Source organism: Brachionichthys hirsutus, chromosome 2, assembly GCF_040956055.1.
Source record: "Brachionichthys hirsutus isolate HB-005 chromosome 2, CSIRO-AGI_Bhir_v1, whole genome shotgun sequence".
In the NCBI taxonomy this organism is placed as follows: Eukaryota; Metazoa; Chordata; class Actinopteri; order Lophiiformes; family Brachionichthyidae; genus Brachionichthys; species Brachionichthys hirsutus.
The window spans coordinates 6839919-6854114 of NC_090898.1; the positions used below are offsets into that span (position 1 = coordinate 6839919).

Genomic DNA, 14196 nt, shown 5'->3' on the forward strand with positions numbered 1-14196 from the left:
ATTTTAATTAACTTGACAGACAAACTTGGTTTTAGTATCATTCATTCATTCATTATTTAACTAGTTAATTATTTTGTCAGCTTAGGGGCTCATGTATCAGAGTCATGGCACTGAATGTGGCATTCCGCAGGGAGGCATTTTGGAGCCAGGTTTGTTATCATTATATACGCTCCCACTTGGAAACGTTATTAACTATTGTATAATCAGGTCAATTGACATGTTTCTGCTGATGACACACAACTGTATCGCTGTCTCACCAAATGTCTCAAGTGCACCACATTCTCTCATTGCCTGTCTCACTGACATTAATGGATGTGTAAAAATGTTTTAAAGGTAACTGGGGCGGGGGGGCTGCATCTTTTAATAGGGCCCAAAACAGCAAGAGAATAGCTGCAATCAGAGTTTGGGGACCTCAGCAAACCAGCAGCGCAAACTTGGGACATAAGTCAAATTGCGGTTTCCATTTTTGTAAATGATTGACTTTTTTTTCTTTCTTTTGTTTAAATTATCTTAAATTTTTTAATGTGATTTTATATATATATATGGGTATCTTTCTGTGTTGATTCAATTTTGCTATATGAAGTTCCATGGGCTGCATATTTGCATGATTTGTTTTTACACTGATTGAGTTGAGCTTTGGAGCTGAACTTCACACGATTGTACGCAAAAGCTCTCACAGTCTAACATAGACTTAAACAATGTGAAACTGTCATATCTAGCTACTGCTGATATTTTATTTATTTATTGAATGATTTTCAGTTTTTCCTGTTTTATTATGCTTTTTTTTTTTTTTTTACCTCTCCCCTTGTTTCAGACCTCTATTTCCTGACGTGAAAGATTTCCCTCCAATTTGATCATCTACCTCGTCCTGAGTTTACCACCTTCTTGTCAGCTTTCCCACCCTACTAGATTTAGTTCATCTCTCTTATTATTGTTTATTATTATTATTATTTTTATGACTATTCATTGTGTTATGCAATTGACTGACCCAAATTTCTTCTCTGTTTCAAAGAGGAAGACACCCATCAACATTTGCCCAAGTTGCGATTACTATGAAGTTTTTGACATCTTTTATTGTGAAACAGTTTTTTGAATGGTCGCAGCGCAGCAAGTCTGAAGAATAGCTCACAAAGCCTGCAGCATAATTATGAACCGAGGGGCATCTATATGGAGCCTCCAGATGATACCTGCCAAGATTACTGTAAAAGTAAAAATCAATGATTATGGACTCTTCCCTATGGAAGCGAATCTAATTCTAATTAAAATGCATACATGGAACAGATTCGCTTCCATAATTTAGAGCCAACACAAATTCGACAACCAATAAATCAGTGTGTGCACGGTAACGCCTGAAGGTGGCAGTGTCGCAACATTTTAAGGATTGCTCGCTGGCGTTTAACCCCGAAGAAGAAGCAGAAGATAGGCAAATAAAAATAGAAGAAGAACACGCATTTGGACGAAGCAGCGGTTGAGATTAGGCATTAGATCGCTGCTGCCGGTACTTGTTTGTCTAAAATGACAGATGGGAAGCCGTGTAAAGTTTGCAATTTCACTCGCCAGAAGTCGTACGGGTTGGCCGTGCCCTCGTTGAGTGAGCTGAGGGTCAAAGGTGAGTTGTCCAACACTGGAGCTTGTCTCGGAGTTCGGACTGCAGAAAGTTGACTGTGAGACTTCAGTTTTAGTAAAAAGCTGTTTGATAGGAAACAGGGCGCTAACATTTCGTTAACTGCATTTTTAGCAGTCTTTCATTTGGTCCACATTTTAGGACATGATAAACCTGCCATGTATTTGGAGCGAACGCACACATTCTAATGATTTACAGGGTTCCTCCCCAGGACTGATGTTGGTCATGTTGATTCCTTCTTTTTCCAACTTAAGATAGCTTCTCTGTGTCGATAACGAACGATCGTGTTGAAACTTGTCGGAACCTGAACGCTTTAGACTAGACTTCCCTCTTGTGCCGCTCATTCCTGGGATTCGAGTCACCAGGCGTTGCCCACGCCTTCGCATTCTCACGTTCTTAGTCTATTATCGGTGTATGTAATGTGTTTCTCATTCTTTTGCTATGAATTCTGGCTACATAATAAAAAGACTTTAGGAACCTGCTATTGAATAGAGTATGCAGGTCTGACCTTTCCTCGTTCTTGCAGGAGGTGAGTTTCTTGGGATCAGCCCTGCTGACCCAATCACGGTGGTGCTGGAGGATGACGGGACCATAGTAGCAGATGACGCCTACTTCCTGTGTCTACCTTTAAACACAAAGTTCATGCTGTTGCATGAAAGAGAGACGTGGTCTCCAGTTCGCAGGAGTAAGTTGATTCATGTTATTCTGACAGGCGTCCTTGTGTCTTGGTACTAACGGACTTTTAATTGTAGTGGATGGTGGCACAGCCTGGGTCGCCAGGAATTCCATGTTGGTTGAGGAGGCGGATTCTGTGGATGCCTCCATTTCTGAAGCACCCTGGTGGGGCCTGGCTCAGAGCCTGAAGCAAGACCTCGCCAGCGTCATCCTCATGTCTGAGGAAGACTTGCAAGTAGGATGTCAACATTGTTCACCTGCATCACTAACAATGGTTGCTGTGTTTATGGTCACAATGTGACATGATACGTGTCTCAGGATGTACCCTAGTGTGACAGTCAGTATTTTATTATTATTAGTACTGTTGTTGTTGTTGTTATTTAGTGGTAATAACTCTAGTAGTCATATTTACAGTTACCGGTATACATAATTGAAATAAATATTTTTTTTTGTTGGTCATTATACAGTGATCACAAAACCTTTTTTAATTGAAAGCATGATTTAGAAACCTCTTTTTTGGGGGGGGGGGGGGAGTTATAAAACTACATCTCCTGTCTGAAAAGAAAATGGAACAAGACTTAAAGAAAATCTATGGAAAGCAGAATTTAATTTGAGTTGCAGATCATTGCATTGGCGATACACTGTAGCTGCTCAGGTGGGGGAAATTATTTTGGGCATGCATTTTAGATGACATGGAATTTTTTTTTTTTTGCCTCAACCATAAAAACTTTCTCCTATGGCTAATTACACCTCTGGCACATAAACATATACTTGTGTTTTCACTACCGGTACTTACAGGGGGTCATGTTGGAAAGGACCCCCACGGAGAGAGACACCTGTCTCTCTGTGTAGCCCACAGCACCACTGTAGTTTCTATTCATTTACATTGTTTAAGTTCCTCGAGTCATATACAGTAAATGATCTTTGTCAAACACTTCCTTCTTCTTTGGCTTTTATTGTCATGAAACCAGCTTCGTCAATTAATATTACAAAAAATGTTCTTTATCTCAAGGCATCTTCTTAAGTCTGAACAATAAGTTTCACCTGCTGTTCCAGAGAATAGTGGATGTACCATGCTCTGAGCTAGCCGCTGCTCTGGGCTTCCATGACAAGAGGGCCCAGGACCTCCAGGAGACCCTGCAGAGGGTTTTGGACCGACGAGAGGAGGAGAGGCAGTCCAAAGAGTTGCTTCAGCTCTACCTCAAAGCTATGGAGAAAGAGGACGGGCAACAGGAGGAGCCAGCCCGACCCAGCCAGGAAGGTACAAAGCTTTTTATTTCTCATATGGCAATGTTTATAGTTTTGTGAATTTACTTTGTATTTTACACCAGCGTGTTTTGTTATAGATTTGTATCATGTTTTTCTGATAATGTTGCTGATTATTGTTTGAAAGTCCTTTTTTGTGACACATTGTCGTCATCCATCCATTTTCTTGTGCTTAACCTGTTTCAGGTCACTGTGACGGTAAGATAAGCAGGTTAAGCAGGTTAATCCAAGCTGTCCACCGCCCATCAATTTAGAAGCTGTATTATCACTGTCGCTCTAAGTTGCTCTTCTTAGACTAGGCCATTGAAGTCCCTTTCATTATAATTATTTTTTTGACTCGTCATTCGGGTCTGAAACCATACCAAGTTCGGAGCGACCGAGACCCTTGCTTTCGAGGTAGCTATTGAATCATGTGATTTTGTTTTCTACAGGAAGGTGATAAACAAAACTGCTTCTTCTGTGAGTGAACAGACATCAGCTGCAAAACCCTAATCAGCATTTAGGGCTGGGAAAAATAATACTTTCAAATGACTAAAAAATAAGCATAGTATGTGGAAATGTATCTTTAAAGACTGTATTCAATAGGTCAGTGTTGTAATGCATTACGCAGAGCTGTAATGGAGGCTTTTGACTACTAGGTGGCCCCATTTCTTTGTTTCTGAATACTACATGCAGTAAAGAGAACTCCTTTTAAAGGACACATATTATACCCCTTTTCCACGAGTTAACGCAGTTCCCAGACAGTTATATGAAATATATGTGACAGTATTTGGTCTAAATAGCAAACGGATTCCTCAGGACAGCGTCCGTCTTGTCTGTCACAGTAAGAGATTTCTGCCAGAAGCGTTTCTGTAATTGATTACAGAACTACGCAGGATTGACTGGATGGTTTATTTAGCTGTTTTGGGGTTGATAATGACCCCAACCCACCAACATAGTGGTGTAGACACATGGGAAAAGTGAGTTTTTCATAATATGTCCTCTTTACTGTATCAGGGTTAGGAGATGCTGAGTCAGATGGGGTGGAGGTGGATTCTGCATCTGGATTCACATCAAGGACATTGATGGTCTTGAAAGGCAAAACAAACCCAGAGAGCAGACTGTCCACTGAGGATCTACAGGTAGTCCGCTCACACACTGATACTGCCTGAACTGAGTCTCGCATAGTCAAAGAATCCTGCATAAAGAAATGTCACCAAGCACACAGATTTCTATGATTAATATTATTGACAGACCAACAGCTCCTTAAATCATGCAGGTTCATACCTTTTCTACAGATGGTGGTCTTTGGTTCAGCAATTCTTCTTTTTAGTTTGAGTTACTCTGTGTGTTGTTGTGTGTGTGCATGCGCGCGTGTGCCATTGCTGATGATTTGAAGCTGCTTATGCTGTAAATTAGCAAGTGTAACAAGCAGCTGTAAAACTGATGAAACAATTATGCGAGTTTGTAAGTCTCGACGCAGCAGGTCTGGACTATTAGTGACATAATTTGGGTTATAGAATCCAAGGGAACGTTTCTTCAGCTAGAAAGAACAGCTACGCTTTTGTCGTTTTGTCTTCTCTCATTTGGAAAACAAATTAGGAGCCTCGTTCAAAAGAATTAATTTTAATCAACATTGCTAACAGCTTCAAATTATGTTCATGTGTATCTGAGATTGATTAATCAGTCTGGTAATTACTTGTATGCATGTCCAGTGTTTGACATGAAGCTGCTCCTGTGAATCTTAGATGGTCGTGACCAGAGGAGTAGAAGCTATGGAGCAAGTACTGTCCTGGGACAATAATAAGACGTCCGTGCTGCTGGAGGCCTGCGAAGCTGAGCTCACCAGACGTCTCAAGCAGTTCCAAGACGTGCAGTCCATCAGGAGGTCTGCGAGCTTAGACGGCAGTCGACAATGCACAGAGAAGAGCACGGTGAGAAGCGAAGAATCCCCGGCCCAAGGCAGCGACTAGGCAAACGCTTCACCTGAGACTGATGAGAATCCACACTACCTGCCTTGGGAGGCGGGAGGCGGGGGGGGGGGGGGTCAGTGGAATGGGATATATCTGTAATGATGGTATCCATGAATGTAAGTGATATAGACATTGGCGTCATTTTGTAGAACATGTAATTCACTTTTACCTCCGGTGGAAGCAGTGATGTTGTCCAAAAGGTATGTTTGCATGAACCGCTGCCATCAAATAGTGATGCTTCTGTGGAAATGATCCCAGCTGAATATCTGTGTGAGACATCGGGCAGTAGTTGGAGGTTTTCATAAGTACACTTACTACATCTGCATTCTTGGTGAGAGTTCTGTAAATATGCTGTGCTCAGCCTGGAAAAGGTGAAAATGATTAACCTAGAGAGGTAACGTTGTTCCTACCATCGCCCCTGTTGACTCTTTTGGAGTGCCAAGAGTCCAGGAAGTCGCTGCAACAGGACATAAAATACCCCTGCACATAAACACTGAAGAGGCTGCAACATTTTGTTTTTCTTTTTGTAATGATTCGATGGTGAAATACAACTAAAGAGCTTTGGCCATGCTTGTAGAAAGAGGTTTTGTTTCAGACAGTGCCAGTCCAGTCGATTCTCTCTCTTGATGTTTCAATAAACCATTTGTTTTACAAAAACGTCTTTCTAGCATTATTACTTACTTTTACCTTCAAGCTCTAACAGTTAAGACAGACAATGCACACTTTTGCTTTTGTTTTACTTTAGGTCACAAGGCCAAATAATGGGAAGAAATGTCATAAAATATTTTTTTACGGAACCCCTGTGGATTTCTGCATACAGTAAGTGAGAAAAATAGATTATTTAAAGTGTCTGTTCCTAATAATTAAATGCTGTCACTGAAATGACATTTACATCTTGATAACATCTGTATGGTGGAAGTGAGTCTCATAACTCGGTCCCGCGTCTTCATCTTCCGTAATTACTCCTTTGCAAGGTGTCAGAAAACGTGTTTCAGATACAGTGTCATCGTTTTGACCTTTGTCAGCTTTTTGTTTGCCAAACAATTCATAGTTTGTATTAAACTTAACCAAATATACTTAAATAGCTAAATATAAAACAAACATGTTCCTTCAAAGGTGACATTCAGCAGTCCAGTGTTTTATGTACGGTAAATATCCGTTTTCCATTTCATTTTGTTTTTTTCAGCAGCACCAGTTGTGCATGAGCAGTAGAAATGCCACCAAGATGAACATGAACAATACTAATGCAAATTTTACAGCAGGCAGAAATCATCTGTCTGATGTATGATGTGAAGTCTACCAAACACATTTGTGTAAAAGTTACGCTGGAATGAGTAAAGGCATCAATTTTAAATGGATGCAGAGACTAATTTGTCTCTGACAAGATTAGATTAGGTGTATACCGCTTGATGCATTTTTGCCTCACTGAGCACTGAGCTGTGGACGACCTTCTGTGCGGCAGTGACAAGCTTCATCTTTGAGTTACATCGAACCAATATTCCCGGATGAATGCTCATTTAAGACCATCTAATATATACAAGTACTATTATGGAAGTTATGTATCAGTCCGGTGGGTGAGTAATGTCAGCGATTGTGACTCATAGGACAAGACCGTCTATCGTCCTATAATGCCCCTCTTGAACAATGAAAAACAAAAGATGGTCAGTTTAAAATAGCAGGAGGGTCCTCTTTTTGAGTAGCGGTGAGACGAGGGTGCCATTACCAGCTCGTACTGAAGTAACACGGGGAGGACCGCGGCATTCCAAACCCACGTGTATGAAATTATGATTTAGCACATCATGTGGTTTTAGCCCAAGCAAGGAAAGGTCTACAAGATAGTGGTGAGGACAGCCGTGATGGACGGTTCAGAGACAGTGGCTCTGAGGAAAAGACAGGAAGCAGAGCTAGAGGTGGCCAAGATAAAGATGCTGAGGTTCTCCTTGGAAGTGACCAGGTGGGAAAGGATTAGTAATGAGTCAAGAAGGTTCGACGTTTTGGAGATAAAGTCAGAGAGGACAGACTTTGATGGTTTGGACATGTCCAGAGGAGAGACAGGGACTATATCGGTAGAAGGATGCTGAGGATGGAACTGCCAGAGAACAGGGCTAGAGGTCGACCCAGGAGAAGATACATGGACGTAGTGAGGGAGGACATGAGAGTGGCTGGTGTTGGGGAGGACGATGCAAAGGACAGGGTGAAGTGGAGAACATTGATTTGCTGTGGCGACCCCTCAGGGGACAAGCTGAAATTACAGTAGTAGTAGTAACCTGCCAGTGCCTACACAGCACGTGCACGCAGTGTATTTAATTTAAATGACAACCATTATAAATGGAAATATAAATAAAATAAAATTTGATTCAATCTTTTTATATTTGTGTTAAAACATGACACAAGGCATTTTCTAAGAAAAAACAGTTAGGACACTTTTGACTGTAATTTTTCTCCACCTTTTTATTGAGCCACAGATGTAGAGTTTCATGCATGAGATGCACCGCAACAAAATAGTGCTGAGTGTATTGGCTGCCTTTTTGCTGCATGCTGCTGCCAGATCTTCTTTTCTTCCCCCACTGTTGGTTAATGGTTTCATGGTGTGCGTAATTCCTGTGGCTTTAGCTCCAACTAGGCTCAATAGTCAGGAGTGAATGAACCACAGGAGCAATCGATTGGGCTGTCAAATAGTACACAGTCTTGTGGGGGGCGGGGCTTTGAGTTAACAGTGCAGCGAACAACTGTACATTTGTTATGTTACTACACAGTTGTCAGGGTATTTCACACTGGAAACAAACCTTGTCCCAAAAGTTCTACTGATGATTTTGTGTTTAAAATGTTGATGTGACGTACAGATCGGTGTATACCTTGCTTTGCAAAATTGTGGTGACCTACAAAACACCGGTGTATACATAGATAGCAGCATAAGATTAGTCATCTTTAATATCAATTTTTTTGTGTGTGTTACAAAGTCCATTGAAATGTGGTGCTGCTGTAATTCCAAGAGACATTAAAAAAACCATGAAGTTAAATTAAATTGAATGAAGTGGGTTTCTGTGACACATTCACACAGTCAGAATGCTCTTTTGCTCCACATGGAGGAAACGTCAATGACTGAATGCAAAACTGAAGTACTCTGCTGTGACTCTTTTGATAGAGCAGTCGAGCTGCGATTGCTGAGAACAAGCTGCATAATATTAAGTAACTAGCGTGCACTACTTCATAGCCCAGACTGACTGAATTCCAGGACATGGAGTTAATTTATTTCTGCCAGAGCATTGAAATGTGTTGGTGTTTACTAAGGAGTAAAATTGGTTTAGATTTAGCTCCTAATAACAAAAAGAACACTTCACTATACAGGGATGTTCTGGTTGGACAAGTGGTTCTATCAACACCTAGATTATGTAACAAAGCTAAACAAAATCATAAGCGACTTTAGAGGGCCTTTCGTTTGTTTGCTTATTTCTTTATTTTTTTTGGAATATTTGAACCTTGTCGGTTGCTGTTGTTCTTTATGGTTGGACTGTGACGTTGGCCGCCTATCCACTGTCTGTTCCTTTAGCGGAGGAATGATTTAATGATCAAATATGGCTTCAGAATATGTGCTATGGTCAGAAAATGTATACAAAATATAATATAAAAAATCACAAACTATAGTAATATTTAATTTAATTTTTATTTTTTTTCACATTTAATTAAAGAACATCTGTAACGCAACTGGATTAAAGAGGATTGTGGAGGGGAAATAATACCGACATGACAAATTAATAGGATGACATTTAGATTTTAAAAGTGTGTGCATGCATATAAGGAAATTGCTTGATCTGCAGCACTGGCATCACAACAGTTCGTGTTGAGATATAAAACTAAAATGTTTAGGTAATGCATTAGTACTCATACCATGTGCATGCCAACAAGCCAGCAGTCTTATCTTAAAGTTGAGGTTACGTCCTTGGCGCTGGTATACTTAATCCCCCATCCCTTGTTTGTCCCACTAGTGTCGGATCTGAACCTAACACGTACTTGGTAACTTCCTGTGTCAATGTGTTCCGGTGGCATCGATCCACAGAAGGGTCCATACTGTCGTCCAGATGTTGAAATCTTTTGAAAGGGGAACATAAATTAAGAGACGGGAATGCTTGTTCATTAAAGCCTGACTGATTTATCCTCACCCAAACTTAAATCTGCAGGAACTGGCATGCTTTTTTCTCTTAAGGAGGACAACTGGGTAACAAACTGCCTCCACAAGCATGAGCACGAATAGATTAGCTTTTCAACTTCTCCTGAGGTCTCTCAACTAACCTTCAACATATCGTAGGGACATGGGACTTCTGGGTGTCCCTCTATGTCGAAGGGTTCCAGGAATTCCAGGATTATTCTGTAGCCCTCTGGCAGTCGGATAATGTGGTCACACCTACTCATGGGTGGGTAGGGACTTGGATATTCTGGACTGCTTAGAAACCCTGACAGTAAGGTCAACACTTTGCTTCTGCATGGCACTGTAAGGGAACGCTCGCAAAATTAATACAATCCTACTTAACATGCATGTGGAGCCATTTTTGAAATGATTCATCCAGTCCTCAATATGCTTTATACTCTCCTTGCAAATGCTTTATGGATTACGGATGACTCTGAACACAGACTACGGCTACAGAAAGAAAAAATATATATATCATTTCATGTCAATTGAGATATTTCCAGGCAACATAAATAATGGGATTCATTTAGGTTTGAATTATTGCCCCAACATGTATGCAGATGTTGTTAGAGGCAAAAAAAAACAAAAACAAATAAGAATCTCAACGAGGCCGATTTGGTGCATTTCATAATTAGTAAATCTCGAGGCAGCAAATATTTTTTCCCTTTTCATTGCATGATTTGTTTTGTCACCCATTTTCCTCTGGCGAAGAATAATAAATCAAGGCACATGAAAGAATAATTGTGATAAATTACCAAGTGTCAATTCACAGTTAGTGCCGCACAGAGGTATCAATTTCTAATGTTATTTGCAGTTGCTTTCCCCTCGGTATTAGATAGTAATTAACCTTGCATAATGCCAGCTGTTGGAGATCAACTACTCTTGCATAAATAAGGGTTTTCTGTGGGAAACTAACAAGAAAGTCAGGTTATAAAAGGATATAAGTAAGTATATATTGACAATAATGCTTAGAGTGTATTTATCTTGGGAATACCCAATCTACCACATAGCTATGATGCACGTGTTTCGTTCCAGTCTTTGAACACTGTTTCTCTTTGGCCTCAGATGGACACCCATGTAGAGCTGGTAGTCTGCTCTCTTCTCTTACCTGTGCATGATCTGTTGTTGTCATGGAGAAGATATCCTTGTTTGCATGTGCAGTAATATCCACCGATGTAATTGTGGCAAAAATGATCGCACACTCTCTCCCCGTCGATCTTGGAGAGGCACTCGTTAATGTCTGTTAAAGAGTGAAGCGCAACACGATAACTACGTATATTCCACGGTCCAGATTCCAGAACACACATCAGATATGCAAAATGTTGATATGCATCTTTTACAAATGCAAAACAGCAGGACATTTGTGTGCTAATCTATTTTTTTTTGTTTTTGTATATAATACGTCATGCTCTTATTTCCATGACACATATCCTGGTGTAATTGCAGCTGCTTAAAATATATCTGCCGCCGGTAGCAAATGTCACTATTCTGCATCACCTTCAGAGGTGTAAAATGCTTGGAAGCCTGTGAATCGGCCCTCGTTAGAGTAGTCGCTCCTAAAAACCACTGACATGCTGTTCCGGGCTGACAGGATGACCGTGTTCCTTGGGGTGCTTTCATGGTTCTTTTCTTCCTCACCGCAGAACCGCAATGTTTCATTCCCGTCTGCCAGAACCTGATTTGATAAGGTTAGAGGCTTTTTAGTGAGCAAGCCACAGATTCCAGTGCAGACAATCAGAGTTTCTCTGGCGCACCTGGAGGTAGTCGTATTCACACTGGTTTGAGGGTTCCATGCTGAAGTGACTGAAGTAGAGTTTGACCCTGTGGCCATCTGGGACACTGATATTCCACACAGCGCGCTGGTTGTCTAGGTATGGCTGGGGGAAGTTAGGTGAGGCGAAGCTGCCATATAACCCTGACATTTCTATGCCCAGCGAGACATGGAGGAGGGAAAGCAGGACAAATACACACAACCTACAGGGCAAAATTAGGAGTGATGGCAGCAGTTTCAAGCATTATTTTGGACATACAAATGTTAACGGACACTCACCTGTCCATGTTGCTTAACGGTCCTGCATGCATTGGAATGCTGCAGCCTCAGTGATCCCAGGGTTAATGAACCCAGCTGGCCAGCTAGTGACATTTAGGTAAATAAAGTGAGACAGGCACATGATCAGTTTGTCTTCATTGCCCACCTCTTGCTGTGACATAAATCTATCAGACTGCTAAAATGCCAGAATAATTTATATTCATTCTTATTGTGTTGGGAAAAAATGCTTCATTATGTTTTATGATCTGTGCTCAGATTTACAAGGGGGAATGAAAGTATAGATCCTAACGAACTGCTAACTGCTATGTTCATCAAACTGATTTCATACAGCAGACACAGGAAGGAGGGCTGATGGGCACATCACAGTTGTCCAAATCATCACGATATATAGAAATATTTTCTATATTTGTTACTCATCTGGCTGGTAAACATTTTGAATAACATCTTGAAAAGAATAGAAAGAGTACAGAATCAAAATATTGGCTCTTTTTGAAAATGAAGGACTAATAATGTTGGAGCAGCAAATCGGTAAATAAAATGTCATCCTGCTCGTGTGTTTTGTCTCCACCTCAACAAAAAAGGGTCAGGCAGGAGAGCAGGATGTCTGATAATCATTCAGTCCATGACTCCTCTTGCCCACAAGTCAAACAGTCCTTGCCCGAATCGCTTCAGCCCAGATTGCATGGCAAATGTGCTGCCATCGTTGTGTAACTAAATGGCAAAGCCTTTCATAAGGTAGGAAAGTGCTTTATATAAGTGCAGTCCGTTTACCAGTAATTGCTGTATCAGGGACGAAAACAGTTTGTGTTATGTCAGCAACAATGAAATGAATGAAACCAGACTCCAAAACACGCTTGAATTTCTTTTCTTTTTTTTTTGAGTTTACATACCTGCACTGTGGCAGCTCTTTTACATCATATATCATTGTAACGGCTGTTCTAATGAGGGGTTTGCAGCATATTCATGCTTTTTGCATTGCTGAAACACGGATTTAGAAGTGATGCCGCTTTTCACCCACCATCAGTTGTACAACAAAGTAAGCTTATAATAACCAGCTCCAGCTTTTCCTTAACCTTAAACCACTAATGTCTGGTATTTGAAGTAAATTACAATAATTATCCATGGAAACATCAATGTTAATTTCCATTTCTGAATCGCCTGTCTGGTGGTCCACTTCTTAAATGGTGCCCTAGCTTTTTACTTCGTGCCGTATTGTGAGATAATGGCATGTTACGCAGAAGTGGAGGGTACAGAAGGCACATACTCTCTCACTGTTGAATTTTTTTTTTGCCTTAGTTCAAGTAGTAAATAAAAATCATCTCAATATGTATACATATTGAAAACCAATCCCTAATGTCTTCCTCAAGCTCAGGTTCTCAACCAGTAACGGGCTGTACATTTCTCCACTCTCCCAATTTGGGGGTCACCACATATTTTCCCTTTCTCTTAGATTGCTCATATAGTAGCATTCCAACAGCTCTGTATCTTCTTCTCTTTCTTTTGGTTTGTCCCGCAAGGGGTTCCCAAAGCAAATCCACCTTCTCCAGTTCACCCTGTCCTTTGCATCGTCCTCCCCAACACCAGCCACTCTCATGTCCTCCCTCACTACATCCATGCATCTTCTCCTGGGTCGACCTCTAGCCCTGTTCCCTGGCAGTTCCATCCTCAGCATCCTTCTACCAATATAGTCCCTGCCTTTCCTCTGGACAAAACCATCAAAGTCTGGTCTCTCTGACCTTATCTCCAAAACGTCTAACCTCTTATGTCTCATTTCCAATCCTATCCAACCTGGTCACTCCCAAGGAGAACCTCAGCATCTTCATCTTCTCCACTTCTAGCTCCGCCTCCTGCCTTTTCCTCAGAGCCACTGTCTCTAAGCTGTCCATCATGGCTGTCTTCACCACCGTATTGTAGACCTTTCCCTTCATCCTCGCTGACTCTCCTATCACAGAGCACACCTGATACTTTCCTCCACCTGTTCCAGCCTGCCTGCACATGATTCTTCACTTCCTTTCCACATTCTCTCCATCACTCTGCACTGTTGACCGGAGGTACCTGAAGCCCTCTACCTTCTTTACATCTATTCCTTGTAACCTCACTGTTCCACCTGGGGAACCTTGTATGTATGTCGTGTTCCAACATACCAATACTGACATTTTAATTACTATAGTTGAAAGCACATGCCTGCATCCAGGGGACAATATTGCTTCTTCCAATGTGACAGTTGAACTGCAAAACAAGTTTGTAATGTGGATGACTTTATTCAGGTTCAGATAAAGTGTGTGGAAGACAAGAGTTGAAAAAGACTCAAAATTCATGGCATTATTTGTGATTATATGTGATTCAATTAATATATGTGATTCAATTAATATTTACTTACATGACATGTTTTAAGAGTTAAAATAAAAATGCAATTACTCACCATGATGCTGGTATGGGACAA

At 41.0% G+C, this 14196-nt stretch overlaps 2 protein-coding genes across 2 annotated transcripts; one reads left to right on the forward strand and one right to left on the reverse strand.

Annotated features, from left to right (window-relative positions):
- The first annotated feature begins 1422 nt into the window (after nt 1-1422).
- On the forward strand, nt 1423-6152 carry dffa (DNA fragmentation factor, alpha polypeptide). Its single transcript, XM_068750989.1, has 6 exons — nt 1423-1609; nt 2151-2309; nt 2377-2534; nt 3356-3560; nt 4562-4686; nt 5293-6152. Exons 1-6 carry the CDS (start codon nt 1516-1518, stop codon nt 5515-5517), a joined length of 966 nt encoding a protein of 321 aa, XP_068607090.1. The 5' UTR covers nt 1423-1515; the 3' UTR covers nt 5518-6152.
- A 3280-nt stretch (nt 6153-9432) lies between these two features.
- Nucleotides 9433-13750, reverse strand: masp2 (MBL associated serine protease 2). The gene is made up of 6 exons (XM_068752107.1): nt 13542-13750; nt 11458-11677; nt 11201-11378; nt 10812-10943; nt 9808-10004; nt 9433-9606 (listed from the first exon to the last, which is right to left on the reverse strand). The coding sequence occupies exons 1-6, from the start codon at nt 13748-13750 to the stop codon at nt 9433-9435; spliced, it is 1110 nt and encodes a 369-aa protein (XP_068608208.1).
- Between the last annotated feature and the right edge of the window lie 446 nt (nt 13751-14196).

What these genes read in the sequence shown, in the direction of transcription:
- dffa (XM_068750989.1), top strand. Translation starts at nt 1,516, where the DNA reads ATGACAGATGGGAAGCCGTGTAAAGTTTGCAATTTCACTCGCCAGAAG. An exon ending in GTGGTCTCCAGTTCGCAGGA is followed by an intron (nt 2,310 to 2,376) that starts GTAAGTTGATTC and finishes TTTTAATTGTAG; the next exon opens with TGGATGGTGGCACAGCCTGG. An exon ending in TGTCTGAGGAAGACTTGCAA is followed by an intron (nt 2,535 to 3,355) that starts GTAGGATGTCAA and finishes CTGCTGTTCCAG; the next exon opens with AGAATAGTGGATGTACCATG.
- masp2 (XM_068752107.1), bottom strand. Translation starts at nt 13,750, where the DNA reads ATGTGCAGGCAGGCTGGAACAGGTGGAGGAAAGTATCAGGTGTGCTCT. An exon ending in TTCTCCTTGGGAGTGACCAG is followed by an intron (nt 11,678 to 13,541) that starts GTTGGATAGGAT and finishes TTTGCCCTGTAG; the next exon opens with GTTGTGTGTATTTGTCCTGC. An exon ending in AGCATTTTACACCTCTGAAG is followed by an intron (nt 10,944 to 11,200) that starts GTGATGCAGAAT and finishes ACTCTTTAACAG; the next exon opens with ACATTAACGAGTGCCTCTCC.